Source organism: Pipra filicauda, unplaced genomic scaffold (assembly GCF_003945595.2).
Source record: "Pipra filicauda isolate LSUMZ 115617 unplaced genomic scaffold, ASM394559v2 scaffold180_size1756469_pilon, whole genome shotgun sequence".
Lineage (NCBI taxonomy): Eukaryota > Metazoa > Chordata > Aves > Passeriformes > Pipridae > Pipra > Pipra filicauda.
In genome coordinates, this window is record NW_024104288.1 from 1,034,737 (window position 1) to 1,058,858 (window position 24,122).

The 24,122-nt window shown below is 42.8% G+C and overlaps 1 protein-coding gene across 1 annotated transcript; it reads right to left on the bottom strand.

The window, feature by feature from the left end:
* Positions 1 to 318: 318 nt before the first annotated feature.
* On the bottom strand, positions 319 to 13,855 carry LOC113990133 (toll-like receptor 7). The gene is made up of 3 exons (XM_039379949.1): positions 13,698 to 13,855; positions 5,695 to 5,878; positions 319 to 3,459 (listed from the first exon to the last, which is right to left on the bottom strand). The coding sequence occupies exons 1-3, from the start codon at positions 13,853 to 13,855 to the stop codon at positions 319 to 321; spliced, it is 3,483 nt and encodes a 1,160-aa protein (XP_039235883.1).
* Between the last annotated feature and the right edge of the window lie 10,267 nt (positions 13,856 to 24,122).

Below are 24,122 nucleotides of genomic sequence, written 5' to 3' on the forward strand. Positions count from 1 at the left end.
CTCGTTACTTTCACGCAGAAGACTGCAAGACCTTCTGAACTTTACCTCACACCTTCCCATTTTGGCATCTCCTCTTCCTGTGCAGCAGTCAGTGCCAACCAAGGCACGTCAGCTAAACATCTGCTCTGGCAACAGTTTCTCTTCAAACTTGTCATAGCACAACAAGTGAATTTTCAGCTTTGGAACTAAATGTGCATTACATTTTGGGGCTTAATATCAAAATTAGATTTATCTTCTATGGTTCAACAAATTTGGCAAATGAAGTTGAGGATCTATTGCTAACTCTGCATCATAACTATACATAAAGGGAGAGCAGAGCTAAACAGTTTCTTGGAGAAGCTTGTTATAAGCCAGTGAATTGTTTGTAGCTATGGCATTTTTCAGGCACTGCCAGAAGAAGGGCTGAGACTGAGGGTTAGTTGGCCATTCCAGGACAGAATTTCGACACAGCCTCTTCCTCAGACGGACATAGCGCGACTTCTGCAAAACCTTCTCAAGAAATATCAAGATAATGACATCCAGCTTTTCATCTAGAAGCCGCTGGTGGGCCATGTAAAAGGTTGTCCTGAAACTGCCACTTTTAATATACTTATTGGTCAGCACAAATACAGTCTTTTTGCTCAGCTGAATGCTCTGGGAAAGGTTGTCAAAGACCGGCTGTCCCGGGAGCCAGTCCCTTGCTTCCAGGCATAAATTGAACTGCCTGGCTTTTCGGTCTTCCAGCCTTCTAACCAGTTCTTCCATCACCCAGTCATTCACAGCTGGATCTTCGTTGTCATAGGCAATAAAAGCATCGTAACAGGCATCTGGTAAAGATAAACGCCGATAGCCCTTCAGCTTGGCGGTGCAGTAATGGTAACTATACCACACATCCCAGAAGTACAGATGGCTCGTCACCGCAAGCACCATAAAGCTGAGGACGGTTGAAGCTGATAGAGCATACAGGATCAAATACGAGGTGTCCAGCTCACAGGTATACAGATCCAAGAAAACCACGCTCCTTCCCTTATGTGCCCCTGGGCCAGCACAGGTCACGTCTGAGGCCAGAAGAGGAATAGTCACCTGAGTCTGATTGATCCACCAGACAAACCACACGGCCTCGCAGTTGCACCTGAAAGGGTTGCCATGCAAAAGCAGCATCTTCAGGTTGTTGATGACGTTTTCAGGGAAGCTAGATTTCTTAATTACTTCAATCTTGTTTGAGCTGAGGTCCAAATACCTCAGTTTAAAAGCACCTCTGAGAAAATGTTTGGTTAGCTGCTGAATACGATTGTTTCGGAGCATCAGTTCTTGCAGCGATGAGGAGCAATTGGACAGTTCTCGGGGAACAGTGGTCAGAAGGTTATTGCTCAGGTCCAGAGTTACTAGTTTCTTCAGATAGTGGAGGTTTTCCCAGTTGAAACTCTTCAATTGATTATTGGTTAAGTTGAGGAGCTTGAGTTTGGGAGGCATTGCTTCAAAAACAGTGGGAGGCAAAAAACTGAGTGAGTTGAAGGAAATATCCAGTTCTTCCAGGCTGGTCAGATTCTTGAAGAAGGATAAGTATCTAGCATTGCCATCCATCCATAAAACATCTAAACGATTTCCTCTAAATTCTAAAATTTGAAGAGACTGACTTTCCATTCCTGTGTTAATGGTGGTAGAAATGTCATTATCGTTCATCATCAGCTTCCTCAGATGTGTCAAACTTTTTATAAAACTGAGCTCTTCAGTAATACCTTCTGCCAGAAAATAATGTTGATTATTGCTCAGGTCAAGAATTTCTAAATGTTCTAGCTCTTTGAAAGCAGTTTGGTATAGCAAATCAACCCTGTTGTTAGAAAAATCCAAATATTTCAATCCAGACAAGTAGGAGAATTCACTTCCATTTAAAGTTTGACTTATTGCATTATCTGACAAGTTGAGACATGTAAGGGAGCTAAGTCCCTGGAAGTCTGAGGGGTTAATAAAAAATACATTATTTCTGCTCAAATCCAGAGTTTTTCCAAATTGCAGGCAATCTTCCTTAACTGAAGATTGGTAGGAAGCAGCCTCTTTATCTTTGGAACGGCAACTTCGCTCATACACATCATACCTGAAATAATGCATCTCTTGTAGTACTTGCCTGACGTGCTGCTCTACTGAAAACCCAAGATTAGAGCAGAATCCGTTGGAGTTGCTTTCGCCTGAAGAAGGAGAAATTTTATTCACTGAGAGGTCTATGAACTTAAGAGCTGGGAATTCTTCGAACACTGTCAGGTTTGCAACTTTAATAAAATTAGTCCCAAGATCCAAGACGGTGAGATTCCTAAGACTGAGCAGTGGGCGTAGATCCTCCTCTCTCAGTTCTTTAAAGACATAACCCTTGAGCCTCAAGGTTTCCAGGTTAGAGAGGGAAGAAAATGTCTCAGACAGTTTCAAGAAGGGAGAATACAACTGGAGTTCAAAATTAAAGGACAGATCAAGCTCCACCAGGCTGGGAACCAACTTCAAAAACTGAGCATCGCCAATCTCCTTCATGAGGAAATTTTGGGAGAGGTCAAGTTCTTTGAGGTTCTTGATGTTTTTAAACCAACTGCTGGGTACGCTCTGAAGAGAGTTACTGCGAAGTCGCAAAATTCTTAAATTTTTGAAGGAATCAAAAGCCTTTGAATGTATCTGAATCGAGCCCCTAGTGCAGGGAATGCAAGGATATGGGGCATTATAGCAACGTGGGCAGTTGCCACTTAGATCGAGAATTTCTAGGTTGAGAAGGGCACTTAAATCCTGTTCTTGAATCACTTGAATCCTGTTATTGTAAATATACAGTTCCTTCAAAGTAGATGACAAATTGGATGGAATATGTGTTAAGTTGTTGGACTTCAGGGATAGTATTGTTAATTTTTTCAGCTCCAGAAAGGCTGTTTCCTCAATCTCAAATGAAACATTGCATGGATTGCGGTAGTAACAGTTCTGTCCCAGATACAATACCTCTATGTTTCCTAGCTCTGACAAGTTGGCTTTTTGGATAGAAAAGATAGTATTTGCTTCCAGGCTCAGCAGGGTTAAAGTAGCAGGAAGACCTCGGGGTATTTCCAACAGCTGGTTTGCATCCAAGTACAGTGACTTCAGTCTTGTCAGGGCAGCAAAACTGCCATTCTCAATCTCCAGTCTTCTGTTGCAGACAAGGTCTTTGGGCCCCAGTCTGACAGGCACACAGTTGCATCTGAAGTCAATCTCCATGAGGTTTTTAAGTTGAGCAAAGGATGTTGGATAGATATGGGGAATATGGTTAATACTCAGGGTGAGGTTGGTAGCGTTTTCAGGGATCCCTCTGGGGACTTGTGTGAGACGCCGGTAGGTGCAGTCCACTGTCACAGTACCTTCTGAAGATTTAACATCACAGGGCAAAGTTTTGGGAAACCAAGCTCCAGACAGCAGCATCGGAAACAGGAAGAGCAAGACAAATAGCAAAGCATTTGACATCTTTGCACGAGGTACCTAAAAATAAGGAAGCACAGGTATTAGTTTAAGGTAATTACACATTTCACCCACACACTGCGTCAGACCAAATAGGTCTACACTTGTAGATGTGCAGGTAGGATTATAAGTTTTGTTGGTGTTCCTTACTTTATTATCAGGATGTATTGCAGCGTTAATATAAATATCACTCTCTAAATAAGGAATTGGTAAAAAAATCTACTGAAAAAGTGGTAACACAGGTGATTGAAATTTACATCTCTGTCAATGTTCTTTTCTTTTAAGGGGAAACAGGAGGTGTTAAACTTCCAGCAGATTGCCATTGCATACTGGAGTAGATGAGCAAAGTTACTGTTTCATAGTGTATGATAGATAAAATCTATAGTCCCTTAAAAACTAGTGTAGACTTTCAAACTTACTGAAGCGTCAGCACAGGTGGAGAGCTGACCTAAGCCACTCTATGGCTTTATTTCCATAAGGTTTAATACCACCTTGCATTTTCACTCTTCGTTAAGGACAGGGAGCCAAGAAAACACTGTAGCAATGTGAAGTGTGAAAATGAAAGTCAAAGACAGGTTTAAAACTGAGCATGTTCCATATAAGACTCATAAGCATTAAATACCCAGAGCCAAAATCCCACAGGCATTTAAAGAAACTTTCAAAACATTCTCTGTGTCTGTCAAGTCTTTGTGCTCTTGCCTACTTTATAGATTTATATGTATTATGGGAAGGACAATAAGCTTTTAATATGTCACAGCTTACCCCTCACTTCCTCAGCAGTGGTCAGTGTCAAAGAAACCCTGGCTGGCAAGTTGCCAGCCTTGGCTTGTGTGACACAGGCAGAGAGGCCGTGACCATTTTGCTGCACTGCCCAACATCTTAACTGCTGGCGTCAGGTGCTGACCATTTCTCCCTTGAAAACTCAGTGTTGAAGGCTTGGAGATGCACGACACATAGAGGGCTCTTAAATAAGCAGGATTTGTCTGGATAATGATTAAATGTTAAAACCCAGGTAAGCAGCAGAAAATTGGATGATTAGGTAAAATGTCCAAGATACAAGGAAATGTTTTTTTCTCTTTAGCTGGGGCACAAGAATATACAGAGACCTGCTCAAGCAGTCTGTGCAAACCCTGTTGAGTGCTACAAAGACATGCCTTGCAGGTGACACAGACTTGGAGGTGAAGCGAGTCTTCCTGTTGTATGCTCTGTTTACTTCGACCACAGTGTCTCCTAGACAACTTTGTGTTTCTGTGTTACCTTATAGAACTATGTTAATCCTACCTCTGCATCCATCTACCTGGAAGAGTGCTCTAGTGACCTGCAGGGCAGTAGATGTGTGAGAAGGCAGATCAAGTCTCACACAGCACTGCACTTCTGCTATCTAGAGTCCACAGCCTAATGGCGTCACTTTGGGGATACAGAGCCTCAGAAGAAAAAAATGTAGAAGTCCACTGCAGATCTTGAATTCAGTATAAGCTAATATACTACTACACTCCAGCCTTTCCTCTACCACAATTTCCTTTCCCATTCACTGCCAGTGCTGCGGTGTCACCTTCCTTTCAGCAGATCCTCTAAGATAAGGCAAAGTAGCTTAATACTGTGGCTGGTAGTCACAAGAATCATTCATGTAATATCTCAGGGAAGGTTAACCCGGACTAACCAGACAGTGCCTGTGAATTTACATTTAATTATCTCCAAGTCTTGTGATGTCGTTTGTTATGAGTCAAACTAACTATCATTTGGTTATTCATCATGGAATTCACATTGGACTCTCACCCAGACGGACGCCACTGCGTAAGAGAGTTTACCAGCATTTTCAGCTCAGTCTAGCCAATCCCCTTGAGAGGAGGATTAACTTTTCTGATTTCCTGATGTAGAAAAGTCTTTGGATGAAAATGATGCATAAGAATAATCAGAGTATGTGGGGAGCAAATTTGGAAAAGATAATAAGCATTCATTTCCTCCCAGCTCCCTAGATCTTTTTTTTAAATTCTCTTTTCTCCACTAATGCAGTCAGGGATGTGAAAGGGAGAAGGGAGGGCTCTACCACTGCTATTCATTACGTGGAAAACTGAAGGTCTTTATTCAAATGACAAGAGGCATTGCCAAAGAAAAATCTTTATAGAATCTTGTAAATATTTTGCCCACCTTCCTTCCCTTTTTTCCCAGGAGATATACCACGTTATGGCTGTAAAAGATGGTATGAGACTAAAGAAAAGGCAGAGAGAGCCTATCCTAACCAAAGCCTATCCTAACCAGATGATGTTCCAGCACCTGCCTCTCTCCACCTCTTGCTTTAGCAGACCAATGGATCCCAGGGCCAGGACCATTGTCCAAGGCAGGTTCCCATGGAGCATGGTAGAGAGGTGGTAGGGAAACTGCAGAGACTCTGCACTGCAGGACATGTTGTTCCATCATATAGGTGCCATTAACTGGGCATCTGTTGATGCACAACACAGCAGAACATGAAGTGCCAGTTGTCACCAGCCATGGACACAGAACCTGCAGTCACTGAGGGAAATACTGACAGTCACTGCATGTCAAACTCCAGGAGTCTTTCTAACTTTAAAAGAAGGAAGGTATACAAATGAGGCCTGCAGCCATGAGATATGCCATGAGATATGTGGTGAAGGGATTCCCATTATAGCCTTGAGGTATGTTGTGAAGGGATTTCCATGAGATATGCAATGAGATATGTGGCTAAGGGATTACCATGGGCATGATGGCATGCTGAATGGGTGATTATCAGGCAGACACTGGATGATCCTTTTACCTTCAGTCAAGAAGTAGAGGAGGAAGTGATGCTAAGGTGTCATGATTCTGTTCTGCTCTTGTGCAAGACTCACAGTCTTTGTAATCTCTCTCTTTTTTACTCTCAATATCCTTCATTTACATATAAAGTGGCTGCTCCCTGTCCCTCATTTATGAAGGCACAGTCTCACCTCCACTTCTCCCAGAATTATAAATTGGCTTAAATTGGTTAAACTGGATTTGAAATCCTCATTGACAGAGGATGAGAATACGACCATATTGCAAAAAGTCAACGGGCTTGCTTCTCTCCCCCAAAATATGGAAGATTTCTGTGGTAAGATTTGCACCTCGACTGCATTGGAGTATTCCCAGGAACACTTACACATAACACTGTACACTCATGTTTTGCAGATCTAGTGAATTTATTGGGGAAATATGAAAGAATCTATAACCTCTTGCTCCAATAACCTGCACTATTAGTTAATCTGTGTTCATGAAGTTCTTATTGAACTTGACCAGATTTACAGTGATGAATCCTGACTATTGGTGAATCTCTGTTTGTAAAGGAGACCAGGACTGTAGTGTAACCTACATTATTGTTGCATCTGAGAACATGACCAGACTTAAGAGTGATAAATTGGCTAAAATCAGAAATCAAGTCCAGCCTCCACCAGCCCCTCTGCTCTCTGAAGACCAGCTGGAAAGAACAAGGGCATGAGTTGTCTGCTGAATTACTCCACTCTTAATGCAACAGAAGGAAAAGTAAATTAGATTCAACCTTTAAAGATTTGATAAACCAAAATAAACTCTGTCCAAGCACTAGAGCAGGACAGGGGCAAGGTGTGATTGCAGTCCAGATTGACAACACAAATTTCCTACATGAACTCATAAGCAGCCACTGCACTCAGGCCCTTAATTTCAGGTGCTTACCCAAGTTCCTCAATTCATTGCCACCAACCAGGGCTGCACTGATGTTCAAGAGAGTGGGAGAGGAGAGAGAGAGAGAGCGAGCAAGCGAGCGAGAGAGAGAGAGAGAGAGAGAGAGAGAGAGAGAGAGAGAGAGAGAGAGAGAGGAGGAAAGAAGAAAGAGGAAGAGAGAGAGAGAGAGGGAGAGAGAGAGAAAGAGAGAGAGAGAGAGGAAGAGGGAGAGGGAGAGAGAGGAAGAGGGAGAGGGAGAGAGAGGAAGAGGAAGAGGGAGCCCCTCTGTAGGTGCTGCTGGGCTCTGGAGATGGAAGGAGCTCTGACTGACTACACACCAGAGACTCACACTGCTGATTTAGGTGCCTGAAATCAGGTGCAATGAATATGGGCCTTAAAAGTCTTCATAAATATGTTTCTAGGTTTCTTAAGAAGTCAAAGAAGACCTTTGGAGCATTTACAATGCTCAGATTTTGAACTCTCACGTATTACAGTACTATTAGGAACCTAAGTGTTGTTGCAGAGCCAGCCTAGCTCCTACCATCTTTGTGCTTCATTACTTTGTATATTCTTCTCTTTCCTAATATCTTTGTAATGTATTATGTATTTTAACTGTAAGCTGTTGCATTCTGGTGTTGTATCTGACTATTTGCATGTGGAACACTTAGGAACTGTTTAAGTACCAGAACAAATAAAAAGACTTTTAAATAGGAGAAACAAGTAACATCTTTGCAACGAGAAGCTTGTTTAAAAGTACAGCTGGAGTGTGCATGTGAACTGTTCTTTTCTCTGTGATCTACACTTGGCTTCATAAGAAGTTCAAAAAGCAGTAATCTACTGATCCTAATGGGCATGTGCAAAAACCCTTAATGATTTAGAGTGTTCTTCAAATGTTCAGCAACAGTACGACTAGGTGTTTCTGAAGAAAGATTTTCTGCAGGGGTTTCATATGTATGTAAAGAGTTGACAGGGCTAAAGGCTAGAGTAACACCTCAAAAGTTACAGAAAATAGCAAATATGATATTATACTCTTTCTGAAGTACAGTAGCATGGATAAATGATAGCCAGTTAGTATGAAAGCAAGTAAATGTTTTCCTTTCCTGTCACGATGCACTGCAGCTTCTAACCACAATAGCAAAATTGAACATTTAGGAAACAGAAAAGCAGAAAATGTTCTTGAAATTTGTCCACAACAGTTCCAGTAAAAGATGTCTAAGAGCAAATTTAAAATGAAAGTTTAACATACCATTTTCTGTGTGCTTCCAGGTCTGGCAGATTTGATGCTGGAAGAGACTGTAAACTGGAGCAGAGGAAAACAGCATAAAAATTGTTCCCACTGGTTCAGCTGAGGTGTAGAGGAGAGTACAATTCGACATAACTCACTCAAGGCAACAGTAGTATACACAATATCTTCTTTCTCTTCATCTGAACACCAAAGGAGGGCAGCTATGAAATATTTAAAGAGAGACCATGAGATTAATCAGCTACGAGATATGCATTGTGTAAGGGTAACATTCATGTGAGCAACAAATATTTGCAGAAGCTCAAGTTCCTTTTTTTCTTTTCCATATTTACTGTAAGCTGCATGAAGGGAGACAAAAATTGTTAATTGGCATGAAAGTCTAGTAATTTTTATAATAATTATTTGGGGTTTATTTCTGTAGCTAATAGCTTCAAGGACCCAGATCTTACTAAGAATCACTTGCATGCTAATATAAGCAGACAAAACTCTTAAACTGATTACTTTATGAAAGAAATGTCTATTAAGTTAATGGGACATATGGAAGGGAACCAAAACCAAGAGAAAAAGGGTAATGGTAAGGGCATAGAAAACTGAATACAAAAAGACGAAAACTGCATGGGAGAGTGCACACAAACTGGATTGAGAATGCTTTTTTCTTCAAGCATCCAACCACATACCTGGTACATGACACTGGAATATGAGATGCTTAATGTCCACTTGCTTTGGTTGCAAGTAGGTTTTCTAAATCACAGTGTCCAGTCACCCAATGCTGGAATTTTTGATAGATGCTCAATGATTTCAGAGATCTTTCTCACAGTTTATGCCTAAAAACTGCTGAAATTTTAATAGCTGTACCAACACTTAGCATTTTCATTTGGAATAATCCTGATTTTTTTTTTTATATTAGGAACTTATTGTCATCCAATGAAGAACTCAAGGGGTTTCAATTCTATGCATAGTGAAACTGTAGCTTTAGCTAAATGCTAATGGAAATGCAGAGCACTTCTTTGTTTTTTAGTTTGTTTTGGCTTTTTTTACCTAAGAAATGTGGGAAATAAAATATTTCCCTTCAACGAGTTGGAAGCAGGGTAAATTCAGGGGAGTTCAGAAGTCAAGAACTTCTGAACTATAATTTGATTTTTAGAGGCACAGGGAGTGCCTGATTTACTGATTTCAAAAGTTCAGATTTTCCTCAGATGTTGCACAAAATCTCTTTAGTATCCTGTGAAATACAAAGTAACTGAAAGCAGAAAAGTACTTCCTACTGCATCATGTGTTAGGGGAAGACCTACCAGTAACAGCAAATGTATACTGCTGCCTCACTGAGCAAAGAATACAATTTAAAATAAAGCAGGTGTCTTTAAGTGCCTTAGTCTTTTATGTATAAATTTTTTTGTCAGTTGGCTTGTAATCAGATTAGTGAACTCCCATTTCCGTTTTTTTCCCTTTGCGTTCTAAATGAAAACTGCAAGTTGCTTTAGCTTATTTATCAAAATCAGGATTCTACTCTGTTCATCTCAAAGACGGATAATTTACTTAAAGTTCTAAAATCTTGCAGCAAAATCTTTTCTCTAAAGTGCTAATCCTCATATAAAGAGTGAGGATACCTCATATTCATGGTTAATACAACATTCACTGTGAGATTGCATAATTTACCCAGGAAATTATTCAAGGAAACTAGTTAAGTTACTCAATTTTTTAAATACCTAAGTTGACTCTTCAAATTGCTGTTGCTGATACTAGTTGCAGAAATGTGTTTGCAAGCACTAAAAGTAACCAAAACAATAAGGAGAAGACAGCAGTGGAGGAGATTGGCCAAAAACAAGGGCAGAGGAGCACTCAGAGCTCTGGTGAGGGAGGAGACCCAAACCACCCAGGGCGCTGAGGTACCGCTGAGGGAGCCTCCTGTACCACAGAAATAGACTTGGCCATTTCTGAAAGCTGAGGCTGCCCCAGGCTACATCCGTGCCAAGACTGACTGACTGGTGTTTACAACAGGTTAAACTTGTGTTCTGGAAGCAAAGGTGCCTGCCACTTTTACTGAAAGTGAGTTACCTTCAAGAGAGGCAGAAGGCATCCAGAAACACCTGAAATAAGATGGAGCTATTTTTCCAGGCTCTCCAGGGTCAGCAATGCAGTTACACCTCTCCTATTTGTTTCTTCCTAAGAGACTGATAAGATAGAGTAGCCAGAGAGGGCATCCCTGCTTTTCTCTGGGGGAGGAGTGCCAAGGCAGTAATGTTAGAAGCAGTGGGGCACGCTAATGGAGGAACTGCTGGCAAATAATAAAACTGGCTGGTTCAGAGGAATTTTGGCACTTGTAATTGGAATCCTACTTCTTAGCGATGAAATTACTAGCCTGCAGGACCACTGATTTGAAAAATTTCATGTAGATAATTCTACCATGAGTTGGGTAATCCTCCTGGTTTTTCTCAGGCAAAGGCAGTGAGGGAGTACTGGAACAGTGTCTGCAGAACAACATGGAACTCAGACACTGCTGGACCCAAACAAATCACATAGCAGGAAAGTAGCTCCATATGAACAAGCAAGCAACTGTAATGAAGATCATATTAAACATACAATAATATCAATTTATGGACTTCTAAAGATCATGAAATATGATATTCTCATTTATCATAGGCCTTGATATTGCCTTTCAAACAACTGTGCATGACATTTCTATGTGTAAGGGCTACTACTCAATAGAGGTTATTTTGATTCTAAGTTTATGAAGTGCACTTGAAATTAATTGATTTCCTTTCTATCTCTATGTATAGTTTTACATATGCAAAATATCTATATGCTATAGGAATATATATTGTGTAGTGTATATATATATATAAGTATATGTAGATATGGTTGCAAGGCATAATGGGGGTACTTGGTCCTGAGCTGCTGTTGGACAGTGGGACCCAACACCCTCCAGTGGCAGGGACAATTCCACCATCATTTGCATACTCCAAGGATGAAATGAATGATGCATATACATATTTTGTGAGTCTGGATCATAATTGTAATACTGATGCAGCAAACTGTGGACCAAAATTTGACTTGATCTGCAGGGGGTTTAAGTCACTAGAAATCATAAGCAAGGATGTATTATAAATTCTATATTACCCTACTTATAGATTGTACTACATTGACTTGGTTTGTAGAAATCCTGTGCCATTCTAAAAATAATTTCTGTGATATACTAATCATGATATCCGGCCACAACAAATGCTTTAGTTGTAACTACAAATTAGCACCATCATCATTCTGCCAAAGCCACCCACTATGGACCCTGCAAATAGGTACAGACATAGAATCATAGAATATGCCAAGTTGGAAGGAACCCACAGGGATCGTTGAGTCCAACTACTGGCCCTGCACAGTGACTCCGAGTCACACCATGTGCCTGAGAGTATTGTCCAAACACTTCTTGAACTCTGTCAAGCTTAGTGCTGTGACTACTTCCCTGGGGAGCCTGTTCCAGTGTCCAACCACCCTCTCTCTGGGTGAAGAACCTTTTTCTAATATCCAACCTAAACCTCCCCTGATGCAACTTCAGGCCATTCCCTTGGGTTCTGACACTGGTCACAGCAGAGAAGAGATATAGAAAAGAGGCCTGCCTCTCCTCTCCCTCTCCCAAGGAAATTGTAGACCGCAATGAGGTCTCCCCTCAGACTCCTCTTCTCCAGGTCAAACAGACCAAGTGACCTCAGCCACTCCTTATATGGTTTCCCCTCAAGGCCTTTCACCATCTTCGTTGCCCTCCTTTGGACACTCTCAAATTGCCTAATATCTTTCCTATATTGTGGTGCCTAAAACTGCACACAATATTCAAGGTGCCAGTGCAGAGCAGAGGGGGACAATCCCCTCCCTTGACCGGCTGGTGATGCTTTGCCTGATGCTGCCAGGACATGTTTGGCCCTCCTGGCTACCAGGGCACTGCTGGTTCATATTCAACTTGCCTTCAACCAGGACCCTCAGATCCCTTTCCACAGCACTGCTTTCCATCATCTCATTCCCCAGTCTGTCTGTACAGCTGGGGTTGACCCATCCCAGAATGCAGAATGCATCCCAGGTGCAGAATCCAGCACTTTCCCTTATTGAACTTCATGTGGTTGATGATTGCCCAGTCCTCTAATTTGTCAAGGTCTCTCTGCAGGGCCTCCCTGCCTTCGAGGGAGTCAACAGCTCCTCCCAGTTTTGTGTCATCTGCAAACTTGCTCAGTATCCCTTCCAGTCCTGTGTCCAAGTCATTTATGAAGATGTTGAAGAGCACAGGGCCCAAGATGGAGCCCTGTGGAACCCCACTAGTGACAGGTCACCAGTCCAATGTTCCCCCATTCACTGTTACCCTCTGTGCTTGACCCATGAGCCAATTGCTCACTCCCCACATGATGTGTTTATCCAGCTGTGTGATGGACATTTTGTACAGGATATGTGACAGACAGTATCAAAAGCTTTACTGAAATCCTAAAAGATCACATCAACTGGCTTCCCTTGATCAGTTAGGTGGGTTACCTTGTCATAAAAGGAAATCATGTTGGATAAGCAGGAGTTTCCTCTCATGAAGCTGTGCTGGCTGTGACCAATGACTGCATTGTCTTTCGGGTCTTTTTCAGTAATTCCCAGAACAATCTTCTCCATAACTTCCCTGAGCACTGAAGTGAGACTGACAGGCCTGTAGTTTCTGGGGTCCTCCTTCTTGCCTTTCTTGAAAATTGGAACAATCACCAGCTTCCAGGCAGCTGGGACCTCTCCAGATTCCCAAGACTGCACAAAAATTATCAAGAGAGGTTTTGAGATAACATCATTCAGCTCTTTGAGAATTCTGAGATGAATCTCGTCAGGCCCCATAGATTTGTAGGAATCCAGCTGGAGCAGTGGGTCCCACAAAATTTAGGGCTGACTGGGAGTTGATCATTTTCACAGTCATGGTCCTCCAGCTCAGGTCACTGAGACCCCCTTGGTCCGTCATCTGTCTTGAAGACAGAGGCAAAGAAAGCTTTAAATGCTTCTGCCTTGTTTCTGTCCCTGTTTGTGAGGTGATCATCCTCATCCTGCGACAGGCCAATGATATTTCTATACTGCCTGATATTTCTACACTGTTACCATTAATATATTTGAAAAACCTCTTTTTATTGTCTGCCACATTTCTGGGAGGTTCAACTCCAGTTGAGCTTTGGACACATGAATTTTCTCCCTACAGTGGCAAGCAGTATCACTGAACTCTTCCCATATCACTTGAAGGGCCTTGAGTGGAATCTGTGTGAGGAACCCCTTGATTCTTACCTAGAGGCTCTCAACTGTGCCATTGTCAACTAGGAGCTCCATATATTCTAATCCTTCTATTACATACAGTGCCAATTGTCCACCTCTTCTGCTCTGCCTATCCCTCTGAAGAGCCTGTAGGGCACTCCAGTCACAGGACCCATTCCACCAGGTTTCACTTATGTCAATGATGTCGAATCTCTGGGACTGGGCCAAAGCTTCAAGCTCCTCTTGTTTGTTCCTCATGCTGTGTGCATTGGTGTAGAAACATTTCAAGTGCGGTACATTGTAGGCAATACCTCATGAAGCAGATTGAGGCATTCCACTAGTGCTGGTTTTCTGACATTTTGGCACACCATCCCATCACTCATCACTGATGAGCCTGGGTTTTCCCCTTTCCCCTTTCCAAGCTAGTATAAGCTCTATCAATGAGTCCCACTAGCTCCTGTGCTAGAGATCCTTTATGTGTATGTATGTGCGTGTGAGTAAAACTCCTAATTTGAGCAGAGAATGCAGCAAATCTCTGTGATGTACCTGTTCTGTGCAAGGTCTTTTATCCTTTTCCATCTTCTACCTTTTCTTACAAATACAGCACAACTCAGGCCTGGAGAAGAGAGGGATGAGTGTCCACAATCACACCACATTTGTCACACACAACAACTGCAGTGTGTCTGGCTGGAATGGAGCCCATTCTCTCCACAGCAGCCCTTATGGTGCTGTGTTTTAGACTGGTGACCAAAGCAGTGTTTATAATACACCAGCATTATGCCCGTTCTGGGAACTTGCAGAGGCTCAAGGCCTTCTCACACTGGTGAGCAGGCTGTGGGCGGGCAAAAGTCTGGGAGGGGTCACAGCCAAGTTTCCAGAGCCCAGTGGACCAAAAGGAAAACCCAAGCCATTATGGTTCCACGCCCAGCAATAAAATTGGGGTGGAGGGTGGAGGGATGGGGATTTAGCTAAACCAGCTGTCACAGAGATGTCAGCTGGGTGTTGCTCTGCTGGCAGGAAGCTGTGAGTGATGGCTTTTTGCACTTGCCTTTTTTTCTTTTTCATATTTTTTTAGTTAGTTTATTAACCTGGCTTTTTCTCCACTCAAGAGCTCCTCTGAATCTGCCTCCCCAATCCTCTTCCACACCGGGCTGTGTGGGGCATCACTCAACACACCAGAGACCACAGCACTGGCATTGACAGCAGATGCCTGACAAGCTACTGAGAGAGAGACTTGTACAATGAAAACATGCTCAGATTTCACTCCCAACAGTCTACTGCTTCAGCAACAGCCTCTGAACATTTGACACTTCAAACCCCTGGAGTCTATGGCAAGAGGTTCCAGAAAGGCTGCAGATGTCAGGTACTCTGAAAGGCAAAAATGTATACTTCCACAAGGACAGGAGAACAAGGCAAAATAAGGTTTCTAGACAAATATGAGCTAAATCCTCATAATTTATGCTATGCAATGTGGCTTTTTTTCATCGTTTCAAAATGATGCTGCTGAATGAGGAATGTTTCCCACCAGGCTGAACTGTCAGCTGATCTTCAGACCAGAATCCAGGCATGGAGGGGGGAGCATAGAGCGTTAAACGCCAAACACCTCACAATTCTCTGTTTCCAGGGCTTTAATTCTGTCAAAATGGATGCGGTTTTCACAGAGCTGCTGGAATTCACCCATAACTCTTCATAAGCATTTCAAGTGCGCAAAAGGCAGCAGACACAGTAAGCTTAATTCTGCCATTTTCCTTCTGCTCTTTCCCCCATCTCATTCTGTTAAATAGCGTTGAGTAGGTTTACTTACAACCATCTGAGAAATACAAACTTCAACTGCTCATGAAATGTTAACTCAGACTCCCAAGGAAATTTAAACATTGTATCCCTTCTGTCAGACCACAAAAAGAAGAAGGACACCTTATTATAAAGATGTGTGCCAGTCTGGTGTGATTAACAGGTCATCTGTATGTCCAAGACAGCTGCAGCACAATTCATGAACAAGGTTGACATGAGAGTCAATGCCTACATTCTTCACCATTTGGCCTGTGCAGGGCACGATCTCCAAAAAAAAAAGAGTTTTGAAAGATTAGAACAGAAGCAGAAGCAATCTCTTGGCACAAGTAATTTTGAAGTTGTATTTATAGGACTTGTGCACAGAAAAGGCAAATGATTCAGCATTTTATTTGGAACAACGATCTGATCTATAAAGCAACTGAATTGATATCATGCATTAACTGTATTGTATACTTTTTGGGCAGTAGCTTTGGTAAAATCATGTGGTTAGAGTTGGGGGTTAACAACTTAATTGCAAAGTAATATAGGTTAAATTATCTTATATTTAAGAAATTTCTTTACCAAATAAAACAATACTGTTAATTCATTGTGTTACTGTGTTATAGGCTCCTCAGGAAGGATTGGCAGGGCACACAAGGCAGGTGATGGCTCTGTATATAAGGGAGGGGTTGAATTGTATGGTGTCTGCTTTTGGTGATGACATGGTTGAGAGTCTTTGGGTAAGGATGAAGATAGATGTTGTGGGACTCTACTATCAACCACACATCCAGGACCACAACACTGATGAAATATTCTATAAACAATTAGGGAATATATCTGAATGAACTGCCCTTGTCCTTATGGGTGATTTTAACTTCCCAGATATCAATACCATATGATATGATGGAGACAAGCATTCCTGAAATACTTTGAAGATAATTTCTTGGTGGAGGTATGAAATGTGGCCACTGAGATTTGTTGTTTGTAAACAGAGAGGGGTTCATGGGCAAGAGGGGATTGGTCATAGTAACTACAAAGTAGTTGACCTTCACATTGTTGAATGTCCCATGGTTTTTCACAGCATAGTTAGGGCCTCGATCCCATCTTTAGGAGTAAGTGAATTGGAAAAGGCAATTGTTATTGAACAAATTCAAAATCAGGCTTCAGATGCAATCGTAGCTTTACAAGACGAAGCCCACAGTTTGTCTTGTATTGTACTACAAAACCAAATGGTTCTCAACTTTTTGCTAGCCTCACAAGGAGGCGTGTGTAAAGTCATCAACACCAGTTGCTGCTCTTACATAGACCAAAGTGGAAGAATTAATAAAGATTTGGCTGCAATTCGGAAGCAAAACAAAATTCTACATCAGGTAACTCTCAAAGATGTCTCACTGGGTTTGGGAGACATTCTCCACAAACTTACTTCATGGTTACCAAACTGAACATGGATAAAACAACTGTTTATATCACTGATATACATAGTTAGTGTTTGTATAATAGCTGATTGCATGAACCAATGACGTAGATATTGGTCATCTCTTTGGTATAATGCTAGGTATAAGTAGTAGAGATTGGACAAGATCTTTAAGTTTTGTTCAGTCTCTAAAGGAGGGACTGATGCCTCAGAGTTTTTTGATTTTTTGATTTTTTAATTTTTATAGATTTTAGAAGTAGCTATGTAGTGGATGTAGATTTTAATGTCTCAGTATTTCCAGTAGAAGTAACTACAGCAGCACATAACTCAGGTATCATTTCCACACTGAGGTCTCTACCAGCATAATTAACATGCATTCTTTTACTGTCTCACTGTATTATATCTCTTACCAGTATTTTCCAGTAAAAGTAACAGCTGTAGCTTAACGGTTTCACATACCAAACCCCATCCCATATCAATCCCTCAAAGTTCTGTTAGCTGTTTAGTCTTCTTTTCAAGGTGGAATTGCAGAAAAGCACCTTAAGGCCTGCACCAAGGATGTAAACATAGGCAAAAGTGACCTTTAAGCCCGGAACTTTGGAGGGCCTCCAAGGATTCAATGTGCTCTGAGGAGGATGAAGATGATGAAAGAGGGGTCCCAAAGTCCCCCAGACTCAATTCCCAAGGGGGTGTGCTGGGGGGCGGAACAAGGCAGAACCAGGAGGTGGTTGAATGGGGATTGGATGGACATCATTATAAAATCATAGAATCTGTGTCCGAACACACGTGCGTGGGTTTGTATACCTGTGGGCCAAGGGCTCATTAAAGCTCTGCTCTCCTTATCTTCTCTCCAACCTGGAGTCTTTTTTTCTCCTTGGTCTTTTAGACAATGGTTTGGCAGCAAAACTGGATATGGGGAGAGCAGAATTCTGACTGCTGAAGGAGCAAATTAGTAAGGTCCCCTGGGAATCTGCTTTTGAAGGTATCGGGCTCCATGAAGGCTAGTCACTTTTTAAGAGCCATCTCTTCAGAGCACAGAAGCAGGCAATTTCAAACTGTTGGAAGTCAAGCAAGCAGGCAAAAGTCCACCTTGGATGAGCAGGGATATTCTAAAACATAGGCAAAGCGGAGTTTACTGCCTTCTTCGGCTCCGTCTTCAACACAATGAGGGGCCCTGGGACCCCTGGAGCCCTGTATTGGAAGACCATGACTGGGGGACTGATAAACTGCCAGCCAAATCTGAACCTTTATGAGACTTGTTGCTCCACCTGGCTCCATACAAGATTCATCCCAATGTACTGAAAAAGCTGGATGATGTTGTCATGGGGTCTTTCTTCATTATTTTTCAACTGTCTTGGGAGTCTGCAGAGGTCCCATTCAATTGGAAGCTGGCAAATGTTGTCCCAGTTTTCAAGAAGGGTAAGAAGGAAGACCCCAGTAATCACATGCCTGTCAGTCTCACTTCAGTGCCCAGTAAAATCACAGAGAAGTTTATGCTGGGAGTTGTTAAAAAATACTTGAGAGACAATGTAGTCACTGGTCATAGCCAGCTCATAACCACAAGGGGAAATTCCTGTTTAACTAACTTAATTTCCTTTTATGACAAGCTTGTCCATCTAGCTGACAAAGTGAAACCAGTAGATGTGTGGGGATTTTTGGACTTTAAGAAAGCTTTTGATAGTGTTTCTCACAGTCCCTTCCGGACAAATTGTCCAGTGTGCAGCCAGACAAGTCCATAATACACTGGTATGGGCTCAAAGGGTTGCCGTAATTGGGGTTACATCAGATTGGTGGCCAGTCACCAGTGGGGTTCCCCAGGGCTCAGTTGTAGGACCAGTGCTCCGGAATATTTTTTAAAATTATCTGGATACAGGGATTGAATACACTCCAAGGAAGTTTGCTGATGGTAATAAAATAAGAGGAACTGTGACTCCCTTGAGGGTAGAGAGACCTTACAAAGAGATCTGGATAGACTAGAGAGCTGGGCAATCACCAACAGTGCAAAACCTAACAAGAACAAATGCCTGAGACAGATTAATCCTGGTTATACATACACATTGGGGGATGAGAGGTTGGAGAGCAGCCCCACAGAAAAAGATCTGGAAGTTTGGGTTGATGGCAAGTTGAATTGAATTAACAGAGTGTCCTGGCAGGCAAAAGGGCCAGCAATACCCTGGGGTGCATCAAGCAGAGCATTGACAGCCAGTCGAAGGAAGTGCCTGTCCCACTCTGCACTGCACTGGTGCAACTCCACCTTAAGTACTGCATGCAGTTTGGGGCATCTCAATATTAAAAAACCTCAACCTATTAGATCGTGTCCAGAAGATGGTGACTAAGATGGTGAAAGGCCTTGAGAACAAGAGTAGCAGCTGAAGTTACTCGGCTTGTTCACCTCGGAGAAGAGAAGGCTGACAGATGACCTCATTGTGGTCTACAGTTTCCTCAAGGGATCAACTGAGGTGAAGGTGCTGATCTCCTCTCTCTGGTGACCAGTGATAATGATGCCTAAAATGGAAGAAAAATTCTCCAAACAATATTAGTTAGTATAGATAAGATAGAGAGCAGTTCTTTAATGAAGGTCTTCAGATGCATGCAATACATAGGTGTGCATGAGTATCCAGGGGTCCTATAATTTTATAGGACTAATCCATCCAATACGACAATTATCCGATCCCTGATCCTCCCCAGATCTGCCCCCTTGCGGAACTGCCATTATGATTTAAAGGCTATGATGGACACATTACTTGACAAAACAGAGAAAGAGACAGTTCAGTGAGCTGCTTGAGCGTAGCTTGAAGCTGGAATAGAGGCAGGAAACCTTCAAGGGACAATCAATGATCATTTTCCTTTACGAGATCCAAGATGGGATCCCAATGTAGCAGAACAGATAGAGAGGCTGAGACCCTATCAGAACTGGGTGGTGCATGGTATAAGACATGTTATTCTGAAAGCAATAATTTGGTCAAAATTATACAAGGTAAAGCAAGACAAAGATGAACCTCTGACACACTTCTTGAATAGGCCAGAAGAGAATTTTTCTTCCATTTTAGGCATCAAGACACAAGGAATGATATGAAGTTGTGTCAAGGGAAGTCCAGACTGGTCATTAGGGAAAGGTTTTTCACTGAGAGATTGGTCAATTGCTTGAACAGGCTCCCCAGGGAAATGGCTACAGCATCAAGCCTGTCAGAGTTTGAGGGCTGTCTGGATGACACTTCTAGTGATATGGTTTATTTTTAAATAGTCCTGCAAGGAGCAGAGTGTTGAACTTAGTAATTCCTATGTGTCCCTTCTGACTCAAGATATTCCATGATTAAGTTGGGGACTCAAATGCCTCTATGCAAACTCTCACAGTATGGGGAATAAACAAGAAGAATTAGGAAAGTGTGTAAACCTAAAGGGCTACAATCTTATTGGCATCACGGAGATTAGGTGAGATGGCTCCTATGACTAAAGTGTTGGAATGGAAGGATATAGGCTCTTTAGGAAGGACAGGCAGGGGAGATGAGGAGGGGTTGTCACCCTCTATGTCAGTGACCAGCCGGAGTGCATGGAGCTCTGCCTGGAGATGAATGAGGAGTTGAGTGAGAGTTTATGGGTCAAGATTAAAGGGACAGCAGGGACAGGTGACATTATAGTGGGGGTCTGCTCCAGGTCACCTGACCAGGAAGTCTGAGTGACTGAAGCCCTCTATAGATAGGTAGGAGTAGCCTCACATTCACAAGCCCTGGTCCTCAGGGAGGAATTTCTCTACCTCAATATCTGTTGTATGGATAAGACAGCAAGGCACAGACAATCCAGGAAGTTCCTGGAATGCATCAATGATAAATTCCTTCTGCAAGCGGTAGAGAAGACAACAAGGAGAGGTGCTGTGCTGGGCTTTGCTCTCACCAGCAAGGAGATGCTGGTGGGGAACATGAAGATCAAGGCTGACTTGGCTGCAGTGATCATAAAAACATTTCAGACCCTTAGGAGAGGGAGGAGGACACAGACCAAGATCGCTACTTTGGACTTCAGGAGAGCAGACCTTAGTCTCTTCAGAGGTGCCTGGTAGAGTGCCATAAAGCCCTGGAGGCAATAGGGGCCCAAGAAAGCTGATTGGTATTCAAGGATTACTTCCTCCAAACTTAGGAGCAATGCATCCCAACAAAAAGGAAGTCAAGCAAGAATGCCAGGGCCTGTATGGATGAATAAGGAGCTCCTGGACAAACTCAAACACCAAAAGGAAGCCTACAGAGGGTGGAAAAAAGGACAGGTAGACTGGGAGGAACACAGAGAAATTGTCTGAGCAACCAGGGATCAAGTTAGGAAGCTAAAGCCCAGATTTGGTCAACAGCAACAACAAAAGCTTCTATAGGTAATGTTGGTGATAAAATTAAGTCTAGAGAACATGTGGGCTCTCTCCGAAAGGAAATGGGAGACCTGGTTACCAAGGACATGGAGAAGGCTGAGGTGCTCATTGACTTCTTTACCTCAATCTTCACTGGCAAGTGCTCCAGCCACACCACCTGAATTGCAGTAGGTAAAGGCAGGGACTGGGAGAATGAAGAACCACCCACTGTAGGAGAAGATCAGGTTCAAGACCATCTAAGGAACCTGAAGGTACAGAAGTTCATGCAACCTAATGAGATGCATCCACAGTCCTGAGGGAAATGGAGGAGGATGTGCCTAAGTCACTATCCATCATATTTGAGAAGTTGTGGCAGTCTGGTGAAGTTCCCACTGACTGGAAAAGGAGAAATGTAACCCTCATTTTTAAAAAGGGAAAAAAAGAAATTCTGGGGAACTACAGTCAGTCTCACCTTAGTGCCTTTTAAGATCATGGAGCAGATCCTCTTATAAACTATGGTAAAGCACATGGAAAATAAGGATGTGATTGGCAACAGCCAATATGGCTTCACACTGGGGCTGGAGTGTTGGTGGATGAGGGAAAAGTGACTGATATTGTCTTCCTGCACTTGTGCAAAGCATTTGACACAGTCTCACATGACATCCTTGTCTCTAGACTGGAGAGATGTGGATGTGACAGATGGACCACTTGGTGAATAAGCAGCTGGCTGGAGGGTTGCACTCAAAGAGCTTAATGTCCAAGTGGAGGTACATGATAAGTAATGTTCCTCAGGGGTTGGTGTTGGGAATGGTGCTGCTTAACATCTTTGTCAGTGACATGGACAGTGGGACTGACTGCACCCTCAGCAAGTTTTCTCATGACACCCAGCCGTGTGGTGTGGTTGAAATGCTGGACAGAAGGGATGCCATCCAGAGGATCCTTGAGAGGCTTGAGAGATGGGCCTGTGTGAACCTCGTGAAGTTCAACAAGGACTTGCTCTACAAGTGCAAGATCCTCCACGTGGGTTGGGGCAATGTCAAGCACAAAATCAGGTTGGATGGAGAATGGATTGAGAGCAGAGCTGAAGAGAAAGACTTGAGCGTATTGGTTGACGAGAAGCTCAACACGACTTGACAATGTCTACTTGCAGCTCAGAAAGCCTGTGTCCTGGGCTGCATCAAAATGTATGGTCTTTTGAGGTGATTCTCCTCCTCTACTCTGCTCTTGTGAGGACTGATGAGTCCAGCTCTGGGGCCTCCAACATAAGAAGGACTGGGACCTTTCAGAGCAAGTCCAGAGGAAGACCATAAAGATGATCAGAGGTCTGGAGCCTCTCTCCTATGAGGATAGGTTGAGACAGCTGGGGTTCTTCAGCCCAGAGAAGAGAAGGCTCAAGGAAGACCCTAGAGCTTCTTACAGAACCTAAAGGGGCTCTACAAGAGAGCTGAAGTGGGGCTTTGTACAAGGCCATGTAGTGATAGGACAAGGAGGAATGGCTTTAAACTGATAGAGGGTAACTTTAAATTAGATATAATTGATAAATTCTTTAATGTGAGGGTGGTGACACACTCAGGTTGCCTAGAGAAGCTGTGGATGCCCCATCCTTGTATTCAAGGCCAGGCTGGATAAGGGTTTGAACAATCTGGTGAAGTGGAAAGTGTCCCTGCCCATGGCAAGACGTTTGAATGGAATTATCTTTAAGGTCTCTTCCAACCCAAACCATGGTATTATTCTATGATTCTACCTCATGAAGATAGCTGTATTACAGATCATGTTCTATTTAGAGGCACAAATTGTTTAGGTTTACAGACAACCATGAGAAACCACAGAATCATAGAATTGTTAAGGTTGGAAAGCCCTCTAAGAACACCAATTCCAACTGCCAGCTCAGTACCACCACTATGTTTACCCTTCAAGTGTATCCTCAAGTGCCATATCCACATGTTTTTTTCATGATACCTAATGTAAACCTACTCTGGCATAGCTTCAGGCCATTTCCTCTCATCCTGTCATTTGCTACCCGGGAGAAGAGATTGACTCCCACCTCACTACAACATCCTTTCAGGAAGTTATAGAGAGCCATAAGGTCTCCTGTCAGCCTCCTTTTCTCCAGCCTAAATAATCCCAGCTCCCTCAGCCATTCCTCATAGGACTTGTGCTCCAGATCCTTCACCAGGTTTGTTGCCCTTCTCTGGACACTCTCCAGCACCTCAATGTCTTTCTTGTAGTGAGGGGCCCAGAACTGAACACAGAATTCGAAGTGCAGCCTCCTGAGTGCAGCTGGAAAATCACTGACCTAGTCCTTCTGGCCATACTATTTCTAATATAAGCCAGGATGCCACCAGCCTTCTTGGCCACCTGGGCACACTGCTGGCTCATGTTCAGCCAGCTGCCAATCAGCCCCCCCAAGTTCTTTTTCACCACCGGTGATCAGCTGCCAGCTGGATGTAACTCCATTCACCACCTTTCTCTGGGCCAGGCCATCCAGCCAGCTTTTACCTGGTGAAGAGTACATCTGTCCACATCATGATAAGACAGTTTCTCTAGGAGAATGCTATGGGAAATAATGTCAAAGGCTTTACTAATATCTAGACAATAATATCATCTGCTAAGCAGGTCATTTTATCACAGAAGGAGATCAGATTGGTCAAGTAAGACCTGCCCTTCATAAATCCATGCTGGCTGGACCTTACCCCCTGCTTGTCCTGTACTTTTGCATGATGGCATTAGAGATGATCTTCATGACCTTCCCTGGCACCGGTGTCAGGCTCAGGCCTGTAGTTCCCCAGATCCTTCTTCCAATGTCAAAATAAAACCATAAAACACTCACTCTTCTAAATAGGCCCCGCTCTTTCTCCTGCTTCTGTTGTTAATTAGTAACACCACTATGATAAATTTGGAGGAAAAACACCCTTACTATCTGTAATATTATTATATGAACATTAGTTTTCTTGTTTATGTCTGTGATCTTGCCTGCCTGCCTACAACTAAATCAAAAAGGAACTATTTAA

Excerpts from the sequence above, each read along its gene's own strand:
- LOC113990133 (XM_039379949.1), bottom strand. The coding sequence starts at position 13,855 with ATGAGGAACAAACAAGAGGAGCTTGAAGCTTTGGCCCAGTCCCAGAGA. Across the intron at positions 5,879-13,697 it reads AGAGGTGGACAATTGGCACT|ATGCCCAGTTAATGGCACCT; the intron begins GTATGTAATAGA and ends GTGCATCAACAG. Across the intron at positions 3,460-5,694 it reads AGGTGCTGGAACATCATCTG|GTACCTCGTGCAAAGATGTC; the intron begins GTTAGGATAGGC and ends CCTTATTTTTAG.